Source organism: Haliotis rufescens, unplaced genomic scaffold (assembly GCF_023055435.1).
Source record: "Haliotis rufescens isolate VD_foot unplaced genomic scaffold, xgHalRufe1.0.p SCAF_3, whole genome shotgun sequence".
Taxonomy (NCBI): domain Eukaryota; kingdom Metazoa; phylum Mollusca; class Gastropoda; order Lepetellida; family Haliotidae; genus Haliotis; species Haliotis rufescens.
This window is the reverse complement of record NW_025964001.1, coordinates 47741234-47764249: the sequence shown is the minus strand read 5'-3', so window position 1 is coordinate 47764249 and position 23016 is coordinate 47741234. Positions and strand designations below refer to the sequence as shown.

The 23016-nt window shown below is 42.8% G+C and overlaps 1 protein-coding gene across 1 annotated transcript in view; it reads right to left on the bottom strand.

Annotated features, from left to right (window-relative positions):
• LOC124149743 (E3 ubiquitin-protein ligase FANCL-like) overlaps positions 1-23016 on the bottom strand; it is a 178207-nt gene that overhangs the window by 72650 nt on the left and 82541 nt on the right. Inside the window, exons 5-6 of the mRNA XM_046521497.2 lie at positions 6045-6141; positions 4362-4433 (exon numbers count right to left, since the gene is read on the bottom strand). Of these exons, the coding sequence (XP_046377453.2) occupies positions 4362-4433; positions 6045-6141 (169 nt within the window). The remainder of the gene's footprint in view (positions 1-4361; positions 4434-6044; positions 6142-23016) is intronic.

Genomic DNA, 23016 nt, shown 5'->3' with positions numbered 1-23016 from the left:
TGCAGTGGAATAATCAGCCAATATGTGATTTAGAACTAACGTCATATTGCTGATATTCCTTTTAATGATTATCCCTGCAGTCTCTTGGATATCATTATGTTTAATTTTACGTCACTTCCGGTCTTTTAGTGCTGGTTTTGACCTCACTTCCAGTCCAAGTGACCTCTGTTTCCGCTTTATGACATCACTTCCGGTCTTTTACTACTGGTAGCTTCCGGTCTAAATGACGACATTTCTGTTTTTTATGATGTCATCTCCTGTCTAATTTCCCTTCCGATTGCGACGTTACTTCCGGTCATTCAGTTAACATTCTAACTCCATTATAGTTTTAAGATACACTTAGTAGCTGAAGAAAAGGTGTACTCACCTTCTGATGCTGCTGGTGAAAATTTTTGTCCTCCTATTTTTTTCCGAAGAAGGGAGGAAAAGGAAACTATTGTCCTGTGCTGCAACAATAGGGCCCAGAGAGTAGATCCCCTGAAGATCAGGCTGTGTGTCACGTAGGTAAAAAAAGCTGGTGAAGGTGTTCTGCAATCCCTATTGACAGCTTGCAACTTTTTGTACCAAGGAAACCAAGGTCCATGACGTAAGACGTGTGGCAAGTGTTCTAATCTCATGAGCAGTACAGGATCCAAGAAGAGGAGGAGAAGCTTGGGCCTGACGATAACTTGAGGCTATTGTGGACTGAAACCATCCCACTACTGTAGCTTTGGTGATGTCTTTGTGGGAATGTGTTTTACATGAGATAAAGAGTCTCTTCTGAAATCGTTGATGAGGATCTGTAGCAGACAGGCAGAACAGGTCTTACAGGACACAATAGACAATCCCGATGGTGTACAGTTGATCCTAATGCTGGGATTGTGTAATGTCTGTGACCCAGGGTGTAACTTGGTTCTTTGCCACAAATTCCGGAAGAGATCTTAAAGTGGTGGAGGTCCAGTTTGGAGCATGAGTAAGACAAGAATAGTCTATGGCTAGTGAAAAGGCTGATTTCTTTGATTTTTGAAGCCAAGTAGTGGAAGCGAGAGGTTTGAAGGACTCTGCTCGAACAGCTGATAGGACCAAAGATAAGTTCCATTTCGGAAATATGCGTGGAATACTAATATCTTCTAGGAGGAATGAGCCTATGAGTCTGTTCAAGATAGGATGATTGCTGATCATAAAATTGTCACAAATCCTTCAATAGTTCCATGTTGAAACTTCTTATCCTTTCGAAGGTGTAAGAAAAAATCAGCAACCATGGGGATACAAAAGGCAACATCACCTAAACCACATCGTCGTCGCCATCATTAGTAGAGACAGAGGTCTGGAAAACTGTTGGGCCAGATTGGGCATCAGAATGACAATACAGTCTCTTTAATCACCTTGTCCAGGAGAGACCACGGAGGGAATGCACAAGCCAAGAGACCTGTCAAAAATCGACAGGGCGTCGATCTGTAATGCCCTCAGGTCTGGTTCCAGACTGACGTAAATGGGGAACTGATAATTAGGTAAGTCACAAACAGATCCAGGTGTGGAATTTCTCATATTGACATGATCCAGGCGAAGATATCTTGATGGAGTGTCCATTCCATAGCTACAATCCAACGTCATCTTGACAGACTGCCTGCAAGCATGTTCAATTTCCCTTGAATTTCTCGCTTACATCCAGCAATTGAATGAGTGGGCCAAGTCAAATAAATGAGAAATCAAACAATAGTTATCATTGTTAATAATTCTAAGAATACTACCTCTATTACATCTTTGCCACAAATCCTTTATTTTGGCTTCAGTCACACTAACTAAATTTTCAGATTTTCAACAGACGTCCTCTTCACTGTCAATTACACACAATTAGCTGTTCCCGAATAGTTCTATAGCAACCCAAGCTATGACATGCATTATGAGGGAAACCTCACTTCTTTCCAACATCTAACCACTAGACGTAGATGAATTGGGGAGGTGTGTGGGAGTACTTCTGATGTAATAGAAGTAGTATCCTTAGAATTATTAACAATGATAACTGTTGTTCGATAATTCTTGAGATTCCTCTACTTCTATTACATCTTTGCCAGAATATACCAGAAGAACCTGGCAGGATCTGCCTCTAGAAACTCCCTGTGTAATTGACAGTAATCCTCTTGTGGAAACCATTTAATCGCTGATTCTAATCCTGACCCTAGATAATTTTCTCTGATTTTCTCTGCTCACTTGAAAATCAGAATGCATCAAGAAACAGTCAAATACGTGATACCGTTATATTTGCTGATCTTGTTAGTAATAATGACGTCATTTCTGGTCTATTTCTACCAATTGAAGTCATTTCCTGTTAAAAATGGATTCGTGACCCATTTTCTGGTGCTGACGTCACTTCCGGTAATGACGTGACTTCCCCTTTTATTGAATAGAGATGTCTCTTAATGGTCTAATTCTACCAAAAGATGTCATTTCCTGATTATATGGACCTTGTACTACTATTTCCAGTGATGACGTCACTTCCGGTTTCTATCTCCTCCGGCTCTGACGTCACTTCTGGTCATCTGCACCTAGTTCTTGAAGCAGTTGATACTCAAGGTGCTCCTAATTCCTAATCCATCCAGCACCTAATAACAGGATAATCAAGGGTGTTCTCACCTTCTGATGTTGCCGGTGTCAGATCCTTCCCCACCCCCCACCCCTGTACATCATGCAAGTAAAAGCTGGTGAAGGTGTTTTGTGAGGCCAACTGACAACGAGATACCACTTGTTCTACTGAAACGGATGTCCATGAATCATGACTCGTGGCTAGGGCTCTGATTTCATGAGCTGAGCAGGATCCAAGACGGGAGTGGAATTCTGTGTCTGCGTATACTTTGCTGCAACAGTAGATTTTAGCCAGCCCACTACCATAGCCTTGGTGATGTCCTTGTTGGAATGAGGCTAGCAGGATATGAAAAGTCTCCTTTGATGACGTCAATGTGGGTCTGTAGCCAAGAGGTAGAATTTGAGACCTCTAATGGGACAGAGAAGCCGGTCTGGGTGATCCACTGTTGGACCCTAGGCAGGAATGGTATAGTGTCTCTGGCCCAACGGTCCCATGGTGGTAGTCTGATTCTTGGCTGCAAATTCTAGGAGCGATCTTAGATTAATTAAGGCCCAATGTTGATCATGGGTGAGACTAGAATAGTCCAGAGCATGAAGTTCTGAAACTCTTGCTGCTGTCACCATGGCTAGGAGAAAGGAGGCTTTCCTGGATTTTTGGAGTAAGGTGGCCTTAGCCAGGGGCTTGTAAGGTTCTGTTAAAAGTGACGACAAAGAAGGATGGAGGTCTCCATGATCTTGCCTAAGCTTCAGAGTCCAGAGTACCCGGATGTCTGCATCTTCTTCTAGAATAGTGTCACTCCAACTAAGGCTAAGAGGAGAAGTACATAGGATGTCTTGACTCCAGCACACACAGGAAAAAAGTGAGGTTTTCCCTGCCTTCACACATGAAAGCGCTTTGGGCTGATTGAGTGCTGTTGTGGTAACAAATGCTTGATGTAGAGTTGACAGTGAAGAGGACTTGTGTTGAAAGTCTGAAAGTTTAGTTCTAAGTGATTGCAGCCAAAATACAGGAATTTGGCAATGATGTTATAGAGGTAGAGGATTATTAATGATTAGGTACATCACCAAATCACAAAGCAATAGTTGCCAAGTAATTGTCAAAAATGTAGCAGTCATGGATCAGAATGATTAATAGAACTTAAACCAATCTTAACTAATAGGCTAAGCAAAATTTTCAGACACATGCACAACAACATTAAACAGTTATTGTTACATGTTATTGCAAAAGGAAGACAACTTACATACACAGCATTCATAGTATACTCTTCAAAAAAAGTTGCAGATCATGAAATATAAATGTTAATACCAAGTATTAGAACAAAGATAATTGATGACGACAAACATACTGTGCAATCGACCCGTGAAGATGCGAGGTAGAATAGGTCTTCAGCAACCCATGCTTGCAGTCAAAGGGGACTATGCTTGTCGTAAGAGGCGACTAATGGGATCGGGTGGTTGAGTTGGTTGATGCATGTCATCGATCCCAATTGTGTGGATCAATGCTCATGATGTCAATCACTGGACTGTCTGGTCTAGACTCAATTATTTACAGACCGCCGTCATATAGATGGACTATTGCTGAGTGTGTCGTTAAGCAACAGAATGCCAACTTTGAAATTTCTCATCTAACCCCGATCTTCAAGATTATTTGGGGTACTTCACTACTGGTTGTAATGTGTTCCCAATTTGTTTATTATTATCATACAACTGTACCTAGAAACTGATATCTCTAACAAGTTTGGAAATGTGAAGTTATTTCTGAGTTTCCCCTACTTATTTAAGAGTATATGTTAACTCACCTGTTCATCTTGATTGATGATGAAGTCTGTGGGTATGGGTAAATTAACAGTGCACATTTCTGTTGCTTCTTTCTGAAAAATCAGACAATTGCTGATGTAAGAGAGTGAAATATTAACGTAAAGTTGTTTACCATCTACTGATTTATGAATAAAGTAGGTGGAGCCTCAAGGCTCTGTAGCTCACCTGACCTATAAAGTAACAAGTTTATGACACTTCAACTTTATTTTGGTACAAATATCTAGTATGAGTTGAAAAAACAAAATGAATCTCATTTTTGTGCCATCTGTTGCATGTGGGTTAGTTCATACTGATGCTCAAATGCTCACAAATTTATTGTGATCCATGCACATGGCCGACCCAGACCAGTCAAGAAAACAGGCATAGCATCAAGGAAAGACGTCAATACAAAATAACATCTTATTACTCAAGTTATTTTTGGCTGTATATCAAAAGAAAATCAGCAGTAACATAGTTTTAAGCCAATTACGGTTGTTTTTGTTAATCAAACACGATCCTAATATATCAGGCTCAATGACAGACATATGTCGGCTAAGACCTTGAGCTGACAAAGGTTCTTTGCAAATCATAATTATTCATAATTATTTTTGTACAAAGTAAAGCTGTGAGTGATTTTAGAAGTACATTGCTAATAGGAGAACATACAAACGATCGCAATGGCACTGCTTTCGCTATTCAATAGGTTCAATAACAGGGAACCAATGGAAATAATTATCTAACACGAAGAAAAGAACTATGATGGAAACAAATTTGTGAGATAGTTGTCGAAAACTGTAACCTGTTGTAGGCCATGTGCTTGCAGATACCAAACATGTCTGCCAGTGAAGTGACATGTTTTTGTTCTGACAGTTCATCCAATCACAGTCAGCCAGCTAACTTGTGGAAGTAATGCCTGAGGCAGGTCCTTGACATAGGACTCGATTCCACCTAAACCCAACCCGAGCTCATTTTCCCTTCAGAGCCCCATGGCTCAGGCAGTGATACCTTGGCCTTGTCTCAATTGATATCAAAAGATCAATAATTGATTGCAATAGTCCTGGAATCAAAGTGTCCACCTTCCACAAAAACATTTAACCTAAACTGTCCAAAATTCATAGAAGGGAATGTAATATACTCATTCATATTTACTGTCTACTGCTCATGTATGTTTTGTGTGCTAAAACTAAGATGAGTGTTTTTATGAGTCTCGAGCAGACATCTTTCCGTGGCAAGGAAGTTAACTGTAAGAGTCCAGTTTCCACAATTGCCGAACTAGACTGGAATTTCTGGGCTCAATCAGTATACTGGAAAATATCTTTTGATGCCGAGTTGGTGTTACACATGCTTTGCAAATCCTGAAATCTGCACAGCAGTTAACGAACAGGATGTCGATTTCGTTACATGATTTTGTTTGGACTTTGCATAGACTCATTAGAACAGCCAAAATATAACTTCATAATTCCAGCCTAGTTCGGCAAGGGCGGACAACAGACTTTTTTAATCAGTTAACTCCCTTCCATTGGGAAGATGCTAGCTGCAAATTGGTAGTATCTGTTTCACAGCTGTCATGAGCATCATAAGATTTTCATTGTTTAACAACAGAATATTATCATAAATATCAATGTAAATGATAATTTTGTTCAAAACGCCATCATTACAGGAAACTATATTATATATCCTATCACCTGATGATTGAGGTTAAGAAGAAGACTATGTTTCCTCCCGACTGTATCATGAAGCTTCAGAGTTAGTTCTTGAAATGTCTCGTCAATAGTGTCCACTCTTTAACAGAAAGGAAAAGAACAATAGGGTCAATAACTCACCTGAAATTTTGCATAATGAATTTTTTAAGATAATCCAGCAACACAAAGGCAGCCTGTAAACATCTTAGTCGAGACAATATTTCAGATATTATAACCACATACAACAATCCAAATTGTAAGTGAGGGTAGGGAATGTCAACTAAATAAATGTAAATGTGGGAGAATCATGGAAATTTTTTTTTGTCTTCTTAGTTGTTTAACATCACGTTCAGCAAGATTCAAGCTATATGATCGAGTCTGGACCAGACAATCCAGACATTGATATCAAGAGCATCGATCATGCAATTGGGATACGATGACATGCATCAACCAAGTCAGTAAGCCTGACCACCTGATCCCGTTAGCCGCCTCTTATAACAAGCATGGGTTGCTGAAGACATAATTCTAACCACGGATCTTTATGGGTGGAGAATCATTGGTTAAGTTTTGTATAATTTACATCAGTTATAAATAACTTGCAATAGATTGCATAATCAATTGCAACCCATCAAATTTACAAAACAAAGATATAAGGATTGCTAGATTTGTTCAAGAGATGTTACACTAATCTTCATTTCGATGATTGAGATTTGTATAGATGATGCTGTACAGTTAAACATATCCTAGCCATAGTTTTCATGAAGACAAGTATCATGCAGAGGGAAGGATAATCACATCCTATTTTCACAAAGAAAGCACTGCTTTGACAGAAACCAATGACAAATCAGATAGAAATGAAAAAGATAAACATAAAACTAGCAATCCTCCACAGAATAAACTCAGGCATCCCACCCTTGCTTAAAATATGGTGGAATAATAGGGGCAAAAAAAGAAAAATATAGGGGAAATTTTGAAAATCATAGGGGTTTTATAGGAATTTTCCTTGACTTACAATTAAAGATACAGCTGTGTAAAGGAAACTTGGATACCCAGATTCAGGTTTTTTTCAATTGCCAATTTAAATACTCTATCTTTCCTGACATTTGTCTGCGCTGGAAGCACCGGTTTGAGCAATATCAGTCCATTCAAGTCCTAATCAGCGCTAGACTTGCTTCAACATGAATGTCATACTGTGGGTGATGGACTTAACATGGATGATATGGAGGGGTACCAAACTTCAGTGCTGAGAAATGACAGGAGCACATCATTAGCTTTTCTTTTTGCTCCAACAAAATAAAATCTAAAGCACTGATTTCTCAGCAGTTAGTAGTGACATTAAAATATAGGAATCATAGGGATAAAATCTAAATCTTAGGGAAGTATAGTGGACATTTTAAAACATAGGAATTTATAGGAATTATAGGAACTGGTAAAATTGAGATATTTTGTATAATTGTATACTTATACTGCGTTACTCCTTATTGCATTTACTGCTTGTTTTGACAGAAAGAAGAAGCTGTGTGTGGTGCAGCTGAAGAAGAAGTTGTTTCAACTAGGTGTGTGGCTAATCCACATGACCTTGGGAGGGATGATGCCATGGACCATCACATTACTGCTAGATCGTAAGATCTGAAGACATCTTGGGGAGGCAGCTCTGCGACGGAAAGGAGACTTTAGACAAAGTAATGCAGGATAAGTATACAAATATAAAAATATCTAGATTTTACTGGATTTTAAAACTCTTTTTTTACTCCTTAATGTATCTCTATCGGACAGTATAGTCGAGAGCATACTTCCCAAATACAGTCCTCAGTAACATAAACTCTTTGAGTAGTTCACGTCAGTCGCTGAGCGCATCACTTGCGCAGATCTGTAATTACTTTGACCAATCGTGTCTAAAGTATAGAAACGGATTTACCAGCTAAAATGCTGGTTAGTAGAAAAAAGACTTGTCAGGCATGCTAACATTGTGCGAGTCGGGTCAGGCTGGCTCTGGACAGGAGGAGCAATCTAATGACTAAAAAGGATTGGTGACTTGCTGGGTTTCGACCGGAGGTCCAAAACAAGAAACGCCTTCAACATCTTCCAAGGTCACATTCCTCAGGTAGTGGCTTGTGACTTCAGTGTCTGAGCCCCCAAAACAGCCTTCCATGATGGCTCTAATACAGCAGTGTAGATCCATTGTGGAGACAACCGCTGGAATCTCATGAGGGTTAATAACTCTTGGTGGATCAAGGTTGTTGGAATCATAAGCCTGAAGGAGGATAACTTGCAACCATAATGATATAGTGCTAAGGTTGGCTTTGGTCATGGAGGTCAGGGATACGGGAATAAATAGACATATCTGAGCACCACACAGTATAATAAGAGTTCTTCCTTGTCTTCAGCTCCCGCGATTGATGATAAAGCTGGGATGGAGAATGACCAGGCAGGTTGACCAGGTAATTGATTCTTGGCAATGAAATCCCAGCATAGTCCGAGATGAACGTACATGGGTAATGTCAAGAGTGTGAAGTTCACTATCCCTTGCCTACCATGGCCAGTGCCAAATAGACTATTGTTTTCTTGGTGAGGTTATACAATGATGTAGCGTGAAGAGGCTCAAAAGGGGGAGCACACAAACACCGATGTCAGACATTCAAATCCCATGCTGGAGGACAAGACTTGGCCTTCTGATCTACAAGGCATAATGAGGCTCATAGTGCCTGTAGTTCTGGGATCTTGGTCATTTTTTATCTTCTAGAACAGCCAACACCGAATTGAGAGGCACCAAAATTGGTAGTAATGGTGCTTCCTTTTAGGTGTTGCTAAGTATGCAGATAATGGAGGTTTTCTGCCAAGAATTGAAGGATGCAGTCGTGGTGTCCTGATCCTTTCCTATACAAAAGGTTCCGTAGGATCGCCACCTATCATCATAAAGGTCTTGGGTCGAAGGTCTATGTGACATATCAATAGCCTTAACCGCCTGTGTGGAAGAGCCTGTTGTGCCTAGAGCTCTCTCAAGATCAGTTTTCTTAACTACCCTCTCGCCGGTCATCAAGGTGTGATCACAATGAGAGCGAGGCTCTTGGTTGCCCTGATCTTCTACATCACCCTGGGAAGAAGTACTGGTTGCAGAAAAAGCTGAAGGCGTCCACCACCCAAGCCTGCGGGTCTGGGATTGGGGAGACAGAACGTGCGATTTGGTATATCTGGCAAGTGGCAACGAGGTCTATGTTGGTATGACCAAGGCACTGATACATGAGGGGAAAACCTCAGGAGCAAACTTCCACTCAGTGGGAAATACCCTGTCTGGCCTGGATGGATCGTCTGCCAGAACCTTCTGACATCCAGGAATGTGCTGCACCAGAACATATAGGCTCAGCCGATCTACCAGATGAAAGAACAGTCAATGTCTGTTGAAGGAGGGTGTGAGAGTGTGCCATCTGCTCGTTGCGCAGGCACCAGACCACCATGAGGTTGATTGTGGAGATGGCGAGTTAAGTGTGTACCGGCAGCACTCCTGCCAGTGTGATATTGCCTCCATGTTGTTGATGTGCCAATTACACTGTGAGCAAGATCACAACTCTGAGGTCGTCTGGTCCTATCGATGCGCACCCCAACCCGTAGAGGCGTCTAAAAACAGGTGGGACATTGGAGATAACTCTGTTGAGGGGACTCCACCTGAGACGTTCAACTCTACTGTTCACCAGCTGAGATGACTCCCGAGGTGAGGGGGTAGAGCAGCAGATAGGCCAAGGGTCCTGACCAGGGGTCCGGAAAATTTAAAATCCCAATCGGACATTTGCATTTAGGCCACGCCCCCTTCAAATAGCGTATGTTAGTACGACTTTTCACACACATTACAAGTTTACGTATTCATAATATGATGAATTATGAATTGTTTCAATTTAAATTGTTTAATTCACCGGACAATTAATAACAAATAATATCATTTTAGATTTACATGGAAAACATACGTTTGTTTCTGTTATAATAACGATCTATTAACGGAGTGAACGGTCTAATTAATATTCATGAGTCTGCTCAAGTGTACGCGTTGTAACATTTGGATCGAGACTATTATCCCATATTTGGTTATCACGTGACCTCACGGGAAAAGTGTTTTTTTAAACTAAAGATTTTTTTAAAAACGAGACAGATAATTTAATCACAAATACTAAAATATCGTTGATAGCAATAGTTATTTGAATACTTTTTCATCTGTCCTTAATTATTGACCATAAAAAAATTGGATATCGATCGTCCGAGATGGCAAAATGGCGGTCAATCAAGATTCAATATACGACTAGCTACTGAAAAAAATAAAATCTGCAAATCCTCATTGTATGTCAACCAAGTGAAAGCCGTTAGCCACGACTTACAAAATGATCGTCCAGACTTTGAGGGTTTGGCAGATCCGCTCGACTGATCTGCATCGGTCGACTGGCTGTCGTCACGCTTTCGCTTCTTGTCTGAGGTTACTTATCGAAGCATTGTGAGGATAATGAGGTACATCGATGATGCAAGGTATTAATGTACAGTTGTAAACACCTTTCATTCAAATTAACAAGATGTTCTCAGTAATTAATCCTCGATTAATCAGTGTCAACTCAGTTTATTGCCTATTACAGTGATTGACCGATTGGACTATCATGTAGGTACGATGTAGTTACAGCAATCAAAACAAACAAAGCTTGTCAGTGTAGTTAATCTTCATTGTGTTGCAACTGCAGACAGAAACTTCTCAGTCCTAACTGTTGATCATGTCCGGTCAAAATTTAAGAATGTCCGGACAATACTTTTTAAAATGTCTGGTAAGCAATATTTTAAAACGGACATTTGAGATTCCCAATCGGACATGTCCGGCGCATATGACAGTTTCCGGACCCCTGGTCCTGACGTCTTATGTAAGACACAAGGAACTGTTGGATCAGACGCAAGTGTAGTCGACTTCAGCTCGTCACATCCTGGGATGACATAAGCAATCCCAGGAGCACTTGCCCCTGACAAAGTGTAAGCGGCTGTTGAAGAGAAGGTAGCAGATGTTAGATTAGGCCATGTACAAGATTGTTAAGTTGAAAACTCAACTTCAGGAAGGTCTCTGATTGAGTCGTGCCCTTGACAATACATAGAAAATTGTGTTCGTCAGTGAATGCCAAATCCCATGTTGACGAAATAAACCCACTTCTCATCCGATCGCCAAGGCATCAATGTAGTGGGAAGTCGAAGATTTATCCAGTAGATAAGGCGGAATATATATAAAAGTTTGGTCTGAAAGATCGCACCGTACAAAGTAATGTGATCATTTCCAGCCCCTGGGCGTCGTATAAACCTTCCTGTTCCTATATCGAGGTGACTATGAAGGGTGGGTGCCTTGTTACTCCGCCTGTAGTTACTGGAAGTTGACCTAACAGTTGTGGGAAGAATTATAAAATCAACGCTGCAGGTCAGTTGACCTAATTCCAGTTGGAGATGTTTACAGTCAGAGTGAGTGAGTGAAAGAGTGAGTTTGTGCTTTATGTCAATTACAGTCAGAGAGTTTTTGACAGGTGACATGTAAATCACCCTGTGCAGTACCGGGTAACCTAGAATCCCACATTTTGCCAGAGACAAGGTTCAAGCACCACACATGGACAATTCTCTGTGAACTGTGGTAGACAGACAAGTGATGTTTCTGAGTTTTCTGGTGTGTAGAATGTGTGATGTGGCGGTGGCAAGTAGATCTCCATGATATTTGTGACACCTGGTCCTGTCCTGTCCTGTCCTGTCCTGTGAATGATGATCCCGAGAGGTGGGTACCCGGTAGCATGACAAATCTGTCAAATGTCGAATCGGTTGTGAATTTGTGATGATCGTCAAGTTTTGGTGCAGATCATGTCTACGGGAGCCAGATGAAAGAACTTCTACGAGAGAACTGTCATCCTCCTTTTGGAATCATTCTGCCAACTTTGAACGGACACCAATTAGACAAGGAAAATTTGCACGAACTTTCACAGAATCCTCATCATGAGGCCAGGTGCTGCCAAGGGCTTGAGGAAAAACACATGAAATCATGTATCCACAAGGAGATCGTGTTACGGCTAACTTCTGTCTGCAAAGTGAACTTGGGTGTGTGCCATGTCCACCACCTTCAATGCATGGATGGGGAAATCGTCCTTCCTCAATCAATGAACTGTCATAGCAACTGATTTACGACACGTATTGTCTGAAGAACATTTAATTTAAAAGGCTCATTACCCTGGAGCCATGACATCTATATGCCTTGAAACACTTAATTGCTGTTATTTATAAGATGCTAATCCTACTTGTTAATCCCCATTTTTGTGTACATCAACCGTCTGCCATCCTGAACGAGATGTGCAAGTATGTCACTGATGATTTACTGTTTACATTTATATTTATTTATATTTATAACTTACTAAATGTCAGGTGACCTTGGCTATATAAGCCTTGGTCCAGAGAGGAGAGAAAAAAAGGTCTTACCCTTAGCCTAGCTAGGGTTACGCTGGGTGCTCCGGGGCACCTAGACAACAACCACTACCACTATGTGCTGACCTGACACATAGTGTCTTTTGTATGTATAGATCTACATGTATAAAGTAAAACTGTATATACCGCAAGCCATCATCTCCAAAGTTGTCACTTCCTACTGAGAACCATACGTCGGCCCCTTGCATATACGAGTGTGCAAATTATTCATTAATCAACGTCAGACCAACACGCGTTGTTAGAACCTTGAATGCTGTCAATAAAGATAGTATTGCAGATGCTTCAGCATCTGGTCTGGCAACAGAAAGAATACAAAACGTATGACACGAAAAACATGACCACAAAGTGAATTTAAAATGACTAATTGAAACAATAATATGCCTGATACCATGACAAAAAGCCACCATCAAGCGTTAAATATTAATGTAATCGCTAAAATAGTTGGTAAGACATGAAGACACCAACAATATGAAGGATATAAATCACAACAAAAAAGATAGCTTTGAATAACACTCAAAGGATGTCAATGGATTGTAGCTTGATTGTAGCTCAAACAGGACTATTCAGTGTGAGTGACAGCAGTAATGTGATGGTCCATGATGGGATTAGCCACACAACAGTAATCATAAACATTTGCAAACACAAGTGAAATTCATTGTTCATGATAAAAAAATGACACTGTTGTTTCATACTAGAACACCATGTAACAATTGTGTCCATTGAAAAGGACAAGATTTGGTAGTGTTTCCACATTCAGTAAAGTATGGTTGTGCAAATGAATCTGTTGCATGTTGTGGTTGAGAAATGTCACACTGTCACTGTTCTCAGTAGGGACTGTGTCCCCCATTAGCATTCACAACCTCTCTCATTCCTTGTCAGACACTCATAAAACAGCTATTTTCAGTGCTCCAGGGTGTGTCACGGCAAGCAAATGGTATAACTGTTGAACAGCCAAATGACAATTTGCCTACAGTTACAGGCAAAAGATTTGGCTATGCCAAACTTTTTATCCGTTTGTCTGCAGATAAAGGCCTTTCAGTGAAAATGATAAATATACTTTATTAATAATGTCATACTCATCAGATGTCGAAGCACAGCATGGTTTCAAAAACAAATTGTGGCGGTGGTCAGGCGAAAACATTCCCGCATGTACATGACACTGCTGGATTATCAAGGTGATGGACAATGCAAGGGTGATGACTGCCCTGCCAGTCAGACACTTTCAGAGGTGGTATATTGCATCTATAGTCTGTTTGCTGCAAAATCATATCAATAAAATCCAAATAGATATAAATCCAAAAACAACAATTCATCTTAAATGGCATGAAACTTTTTTATTTGTCCATACCAACTCATCACCATTGTCATGAAGTAGAGAAAGAGATGTTAAACAAATTATCATGATATTGTGTTACAATGCCTGCTGTTACCGTGTGGTCTGCACAATTAACATAACAGCTATAGGGAATTGTGGAACATAGGGGTAGTCTCAAAACTTTTATCCTGAAATATTTTCATTGTCACTGTCATTGTTAATGTCAACTGAAATAATACTTTGACTGACATTTGCAGGATTTAAACCATCTCTTTTACAATATGATGCTTAAATTCTGGTCCAAACTTTGTCAATGCACCCTCTCCGACTTGCAATAATCATAAACGTGAAATACCAAGGTTTTCAAATCACCTGTAAATTTCATCACGTATTGTATTGTAATGAGTGATATATTGTGCTTGTGCTGTTTATTGTATTGTCTGCATTAGCTGAATATCAATACCAACATCACTAACATTGCTTAGAGAATAGTTTATTGATTCTCATTGTATATTCTGTTTAATAACTACTTCAGAAAGATATGCTTCTGATTCAGACTTTTCATGTGACATGATTTTATTACAAAAAAGACAGTACTGGGTTGGCCAAAGACATGTAAATTTCATGTGCAAATGTAGGGCTGTTCAGTTTACAGTGCAGACCCCCTTGTAACAACAGGCATTAAACACTAACAATTACATGAACAACTTTTTCTCTACTTCATGACAATATCTGAAATTATAGTGACTAGTTGGTAGGGACAAATAAACAACATTCATGCCATTTAAGATGTATTGTTGCTTTTGGATTTCTATCTTTTTTGCATTCAGTGCGATATTGCAACAAACGGACTACACCTCCTGTTGATGGTTTCCTGCAGATGTCCCATGACATTGTGAGTGAGTGAGTGAGTGAGTGAGTGAGTGAGTGAGTGAGTGAGTAATGGTTTTCCGCCGCTTTTAGCAATATTCCAGCAACATCACGACGGGGGACACCAGAAATGGGCTTCACACATTGTACCCATGTCGGAAATTGAACCCAGGTCTCATATTGTGAAGTATGTTTGAGTAGTATAGATGATGGGGGTGCTGGCTCACCTCACCTGGATCATGCAAAGGACCTGACAATGCTTCTACTGGTGTCTTAAGTTTATATGAATTATGTGATGACGATCATTAGTTTGTCATGTTTGATGTCAATATTTATCAAGATGCGTTCCTGAAGGAGAAAACAATTTTTCTTAATCATTCCATCAATTGTCTGGTTTGGCACGGAATGCTTAGTGTGTTTGTTGTCTCTCCTGTTTTATGAACTTTTTTTTCTCGTCTTCACTAATGCCACTGGTTTTACTAGAATTTGACCGAATCTCCTGCTTCATTGCTTTGTATTTGGTGATTTCTAACAACACTAAATGAAACCCCTCCTCAGATATCTTGCTTCAGCCAACACATGAATACTATAAGTAAAACTTAATATTTTTTACATTTGTATACTTATCCTGCATTACTCCGTATTGCATTTACTGCTGTCTTTGACAGAGAGATGAACTGTGTGAGATCCAGCTGCTGAAGAAAGTTGTTTCCATCTGTCCAGGAAGCAGCGCCCCCTCCCACCCAGTCGGCACGTGACCCGTAAGTCATGACGTCACATCAAAACACATAACTGCTTTAAACATAACATCGGAAACTTTGTGGGAAGGCAGCGGGGCACAGGGGGGGCACTTAGACTTCGTAATGCAGGATAAGTATACAAATGTAAAAAATATTTAGATTTTACTAAATTTTTTAACTTATCCTGCATTACTCCGTATTGCATCTTTATCAGACGGCACGGCCAGAAGAAACCCTTGACAAGGTCCGGTGAAACCGCACCACATGTACAAGAGATGACCGGAACACCAGCGACCATTCCTGTCGAAGGAAACGAGAGTCGATGCAAAAGAGGGAACCCGAAATAGGTGACAGAAATAGTATGAGGCGGGAAAGCCAAAACTAGAACTGACCTAAGAGCGAATGCGGAACGCAGTAGAGCCCTCTAATCTGGGTTGATAAACACCAGAGAGGTCGACAGGCCCCGCTCAGGGTAACGTAGAATCAATGGCGTAGGGGGTTGGTGACCTGTTGAGCTACCACCAGGGGACCAAAGCTATGAATGCCGGCGACATCTTCCAAGGCTACATGACGAAGGTAGTGGCTGGCAAAAACGGTGTCGGATCGCCAAAAACAGCCTTCTATTATCGATTTGAGGGAACAGTTACTGTGAAGAGCCATGGTAGATGCGACCGCCCGAATCTCGTGTGGGTTGTTAGCCTTGGGGGGTCCAATCTGGCAACTTTATAAGCTTGGAGGATGACCGCCCGGAGCCAAAGGGAGATAGTATTCCGGCTGACCTCAGACTACGATGAAGGCAGGAAAAGGCGTTTCCTAGACTTTAGACTGTCGTAGGTAAACCTTCAGGGCACTAACAGAGCATAATAAAAGCTCCTCAACATCATCGGCACCCACAATCGACGAAAGGGGAGGGATGGTGAATGATCTATCAGGCTGTCCAGGGAGTTGATTCTTTGGGATGAAGTCCAGCACAGCCCAAGATGAACGGCGCATTTCGAACCGGACACGAGAGACGTCGAGGGCGTGGAGAACACTAACCAGGGCGGCAGTAGCCAAGGCCATTAAAAACACCGTCTTCTTCGTTAAGTCGTAAAAGGAAGACAAGTGGAGTGGTTCGAAGGGAGCCTCCCGAAGAGCCTTTAAGACCACATTCAGATCCCACGCAGGCGGTCTGAACTTGGCTTTCTGGTCTTCGAGACGGAACGAGCGCAGCAAGGCCTGAAGTTTGGGAATTTTCGTCATTCTCCGGTCGTCCGGGATGGCAAGAACGGAGTTGATGACGACCAAGTACATGGAGATGGTAGAGCCTTTTAATTGATGTGTGCTGCGCAAGTACAGAAGAAACTCAGCCAGGAACTGCGGTGACGCAGTCATCGGATCCTGGTGCTTGTCAGAGCAGAATGCCTGGAACGGGGTCCATTTATCATCACACAATCCCTGTGTTGATGGACGATGGGCTAAAGCAATAGCCTTGACCACTCTAGTTGAATAGCCCTTGGCTCCTAGGGCTTTCTGCAGCTGTGTCAGGCATGCAGACGAAACCGAGAGGGGCTTGGGTGTGGCAACCGACTGTGTGGGTGGAGCAGAAGGTTTGGCCACACCGGAAATTCTAGTGGGTTGTCTCTGCCGATGTTTCGGAGGTTGACAAACCAACTTCTGGCTGGCCACCAAGGCACGACCAAAATCAGTGTCAGCTGCCGAGTGGTCTGGATCTTTTGAAGAACCTTGGGAAGGAGAACCGGAGGTGGAAAAGCGTACGCGCTTATTCCCTCCCAGGGAACACTGAAGGCGTCAACTGCTACAGCGGCCAGATCCGGGACCGATGAGATGTAAGTCAACAGCTGACAATTCTGAGATGTGGCGAACAGATCGATGTTTGGGGTGTCGATCGTTTGACAAAGGACGGTGAAGATCTCTGGGTGGAGTTGCCATTCGGTGGGAGCCACCTTGTCCGGCCTGGACAGAGCGTCTGCCAGAACATTCTTGCAACCTGGAATGTGCTGAACAAGGAATTGCAGGTCTAATAGGGCACCAGGTTGAAGAATCGAAAGGTCTGGTTGAGCAGGGACTGAGAGTGGAGAGTACCCTGATTCCTCACACACCACACCACGGTGATGTGTTGTCCGTGGAGATGGTCAACTGGGCATGACGGAGAATGCTCTACCAGTGGGAGACGGCCAGGATGAGAGCTTCGAGTTCGAGGTTGTTGCTGTGCCAGTGGAGTCAATCTATGGACCACAGCCCTGCAACTGTTTGTGTCCCCAGGTGAGCCCCACAACCCTGTTTGGATGCGTCGACGAACAGGTGGTGGGTGGGCTGTAGCACGGTCAATGAGACGCTGCCGCAGACGTTCGATTTCACCGTCCACCATCGGAGGAAGGGGTGGAGGTGAACCAGGAGGACGATGAGGGACTCCGGATCCTGCTGCCGAATGAAGGGAGCGAGTAACCGTTGAATTGGACAGAGTTGGATGCGACACCTGGCAGTCAGGTCTTCAGCTAATGTGAGGAGGCCCAAGAGAACTTGCCACTGGCGGTGGGTTCGAGCCTGCTGGAGAGCAGGGTAGAGGTGAGTGTGGATTTTCAACCACCTGTCCCTGGGGACTTGATCCGTGAGAAACAGGCCCCCAATGAACTGCAGACGAAATGATGGGGTCAGCTCCGACTTCGTCAGATTGACGATCCATCCCAAATGATTGAAGAGCCGCAGGGTAAAATCCCTGTGGTGCAGCAGAAACTGCGAGTCCCGGTTGTTGAGGAGACAGTCGGCGATGTATGGATCGAAATTGATGTTCCTCAGGTGTAGGAAGGCGGCGACAGGCTTGGTGATCCGTGTGAAAATGGGGCCATGGAAATTCCAAATGGCAGGACCGCCCACTGGTAATGGGTACCATTGAAAATGAACCTGAGGAAGTGCCAGTCGTTGGGGTAGATGGGCACATGAAGATAGGCGTCCTGGATGTTGAGGCTGATCAGGGAATTGCCTGCTGTGATTCTTGTCCTGAGCAGTCTCAACGTCGTCGGAAGTAAGGAGGATGTTTCAGGTAGCGCAGGTTGAAAGTGGAGAGGTTGTGTATCATGCGCCAGTTGATGGTTCCCTTCTTGGGAACTAGAAACACAGGGGAGTAAAAACCTGGGTTCAGAGCCGGGTCGTGCACGACCTCTATGGACTCCTTCCGAAGCAGGGTGTCGATGCTGTCCTGAAGGAGCTGAATTTGGTGTGTCGAATAAGCGTCTGCTGTCGGAGTGGACGTCAGGGGAGGATGAAATGCCAATGGGAGCTGGTACCCCTGATGGAGGACATTTGTGACGAACGGGTCCTCCAGTTTTGACCAGTTTCTCCAAAACCAGCCTAGTCTCCCACCCATGTGTGTGTCGGTGATCGGAACGGCTGGGGTCGGGAGGTCCCAGTCATTGAGGTCCCGCTGGTCAACGCTTGATGGGGCGACAATCCCGTCGGGGCTGGTAGGTGCCAGGGGATTTACCACGACCTTTCTGGCCACGAAAGGGCGAGGTATTTTCGAGACGTCCTTGAGAAAGGAGCGGTGATGTTTGTAGTTGCCTTTGAAGGAGGACTTGGCCGATGATTGGTGCATGACATGCTCCATCCCTCGCGAAGCTGGAGACCAAGACGTGTGTAGCGGAAATGGCACCATCAAAAAGGGTAAGACCCAACCAAGGTTGTCGTAGTAAGGAACGCTTGAATTCGGAATCCCATTCCGTGAAGGTCAATTAACCCAACCGTCGTGTAGTGGTGATCTCCGCAAGAGCGGCTCTCAGATGATTTCGCAAATGGTCGACCTGGCGAAGTTGGAAGTTCATAACAGTGCGTAGGTGGTTGATCCTGTTAGGATTGGACTTCGAGAGATCTTTCTCAATTGCTCTGGCAGAGGAGGCGAGTGTAGACAGTGGTTTTAACGAACGCAGCAGTTCTGTTTCCACAAAAGCGAGTACGGCATACGTATGGTGGCGGACTGGGATGACCCGGTCATCTGATGAAGGTCCTCGTCCAGGATGTGCGCACCGTCAGCCACATCAAAGGAGTGGACAGGGAAATCATCACGCCGGAAGCGAGGAACCTTGAACGACGGCGTGAGGGATAACCTAGCGAAGTCCTCATCCAACGCCGTAACAAGGTCTGTCAGCATTGGGTCGGGTTGTAGGGAAGTTGGATCAGACCAAATCGTAGATTTTTTGTCAACATCGGGGCCTGGGGAGGGAGCGATGGAGGTCAAACGGTCCGCTAGACAATCAGCAACCTGTGATGGGCCCAAGTGTGTATCAATCTCGGGAGATGGAGGATCATAATCGGGTCAAAATGATCCTTCCGATGAGGCCGAACAAGATGAATGACGCACACGTCTATGTATGGGTGAACGACTACGAGAACGTCGACGGGATCGAGAGGACTTGGACGAGTGTCGAGAGGCAGTCGGAGGCAACGAGGTATGCGACGATCGAGCAACCGAAGTAGAAGGGGCCGCAGGAATCGGAGTTACTGTAGTGGGGGCCATCAGTGGTGCCAGCGTCGCAGGAGGCACCATCGGCGGGAGTAGCTTGCCTAAACAAGGATTGCATCCAAGCTTGCATCCAAGATGGATCCATAAACGATGACAGGAAGGCATGTCCATAAATAGGAGGCGCCGCATCAATCCGGATGTAGTCAAAGTTATCGACGTAGATGGCAGAGGTGACAATCCCATAAACGGGCGATGACAAAGACGATGAGGTCGGTAAGGGTGGTGTAGGAAACCGTGAATGGTCGTTTGTCGTGCCGTGGGAGGCAGACTCTACCTTGTAAGGCATGTTGGGGTGTCAACGCACACGTTGAGTGAAGCGTTTCCGAGACACTCGTAGGTAGGCGGTGAAGGAAACTGGCGACGGGACTACAGTATCTGCACTGCTCTGTGTGGGTACACGGGGTTGTACAGTCCAGGCAGCAGGGGTGGGGGTCCCGCACAGATTTATTCCCGCGGCAGTTACTGCAGCGAGGCATACTAGAATTTAAGCAAAAGCATAACAATGTGCAAAAACACAACGTGAAGCATAATGTAACTCAACATATACTTTTTCTGTTACAAAGTTTATAAGAACAAACAATTACGCTTTAAACATGTCAAATACAAACAATTTAATTTAATGTAAAACTCCAACCACAGAGCGATTTCAAAACGCAAAACACGAAAATACGTGGACCCATGGTGAATCGCAAAATGGCGGGGAAAAATGTCGGGAAACAACAATACGCTCATAAATATCGTGACGAGAGCCACAAAACGAGTGAGAAACGCTACCAAGTAACAAAAGAATGAAGCCAAAGGTAACAAACCATATACAATAAACAAAACAACAGACTTTTGTCGTAGTAAACAACACAAAGTAAGGATCATATAAAGCTTTTAATATTTCCACGAGGGAAATACGTCCGTTCTGTGTGGCTGACAAAGCAGTTATGTGTTTTGACGTCACGTCATGACTTCCGGGTCACGTGCCGGGTGTGTGAGAGGGAGTGCTGCTTCCTGTACAGATGGAAACAACTTTCTTCAGCAGCTGGATCTCACACAGTTCGTCTCTCTGTCAAAGACAGCAGTGAATGCAATACGGAGTAATGCAGGATAAGTTAAACAAGAGTCATCAGAAAGATGACATATCCCCCCGGCAGCTGTCTGTAAAGTAACCACAAGTAAATGTGCTATTCTGTATTCTGTGGTTTTTTTTATGCAAACAAATGACAAATTACAAGAAACAATGACTAAACAAGCGTACAGTCACGAAGTCATCTATATCCCCCGTCCATTTTAACCACGTAAGGTCCCAGACCAGGTAAGTGACCCAACATTTCTCTTAGCCCATTTCAAAATAGCTGCAATGGAAATTCTAAAATAAACATTTCTAAAACTTATTAACATCCTTAATATCAAATGGCACCAGTTCAGTATGGCAAGAGTTTTGCCAAGTTTCGATCAAATACACTGAATGGTTTTTGAATTCTGCCCCGGAAACGAACCCTATCCCCTATTGAGTCTATGTCCAACTTCATTCCATAAAATTTTAAAAAAAATAAAAATTAGAAAAATCCCAAAATATCAAAAGGCACCACTTCAGTATGTGCCTGATAGATTTGCCAAGTTTCGATCAAAGACACTGAATGGTTTTGGAATTTTGGCCCGGAAAAGGAAATGATTACGGACGGACAGACGGACGGACAGACAGACAGACTGGCTGATTGCTATATCCCCCCGCATTATATGCCAGGGGGATAAAAATTCATGTTTTAATGCTTTCTTTTGCAACTTACAGGAAACAAATTTAAGAGCTATTAATTCCCGCCAGTCCAGAGACCCTGGCTGCTACTTCCATGCAAAGTATGATAGGCGTGGCGATTATAGTTGATACTAAACAAACACTGGCTGCACTAAGTCCCATGCTAGCTGCAACAAGTGCAGTGTCAACTCTGTCAAGAGCATTCACAGCTCTGCGATACTTTTTACATAATCCAATTCTAGAATCACGCTCCTTCTCTATGTGATGTTATATTTCACTTATTTGATATAATCGAAATCCATCAACAGTATCCATCTTTGCAGATGCTTCATCGAGCGCAGGATATAAACCCATAATATATATAATTATATTATACAAGAGTCCTTATTTGACCAATCGACAATGTCTGGAGAGTATACACCTTATTAGATGTATATTATATGGCATAGATATCTCAGTAAGCGAAATGCTCCCTATATTAACTTGGACCCCCTCAAGGTTTATAACGAGCCCTCTTCCTGTCTGTATAAGAAAACTACAATGTGGGCGTTCATGTCTTTCAAGCCATTTAAGTCTTAGACCCGGTAATATCTGAAGGCCATCTTCTGGCACATTCCCCAACAAGAATTCCAAAAGAAGTGTAGCACCATCGGGTATCTCCTTCAAGTTATTTAATACCTCATTGAATTCAGTAATCAAATTTAAGCTAATATCTTTTAATGCTGGGTGGCTCAATAACATATGGCCTGGTTCATCTGGCAGGAGAGCGATTAACACAATCTTGATGTCTGCATGGATACAGCAGACAAGACCTTTCAGAAGCACAAAAAGAAGAACGCAGAGGTGTTGAAAAGATTGCTATCAGGATCAATGTGCCTAAAGAGGATAAAAAGACATTAAAATTTGAACATTATTCAGGGGTTGTATAATACCATTGCCCGACGTCCATGCCAAGTAAGGTTTAGATGTCAGGCAAGTAATATACGTTTTCTAGCATGCCCGTGGACAAGTAGAGCATACAAAATGAACTGGGTCAAGTTTCACGAAAATGTAATCATGTGCTCATGTTACAATATTTCATTGGCTAATATTTTGCTAGTGTCACAGAATGGCAATCTTATTTGCCTACAGTTAAACCAGTCAACCAATGGGATTAATACAGTTCGATGTAAGGTTGGTCAACAACAATGAGAACCTGGTTTGTTTCATTGATAAATCCTAGAAACACTTCCATATATGGCACATGCTTTTTGGAAAATGAATTATGGACAGTTGACTACATTTCTTGGAATTTGTAATGTTAGGAAGGTCTAGTG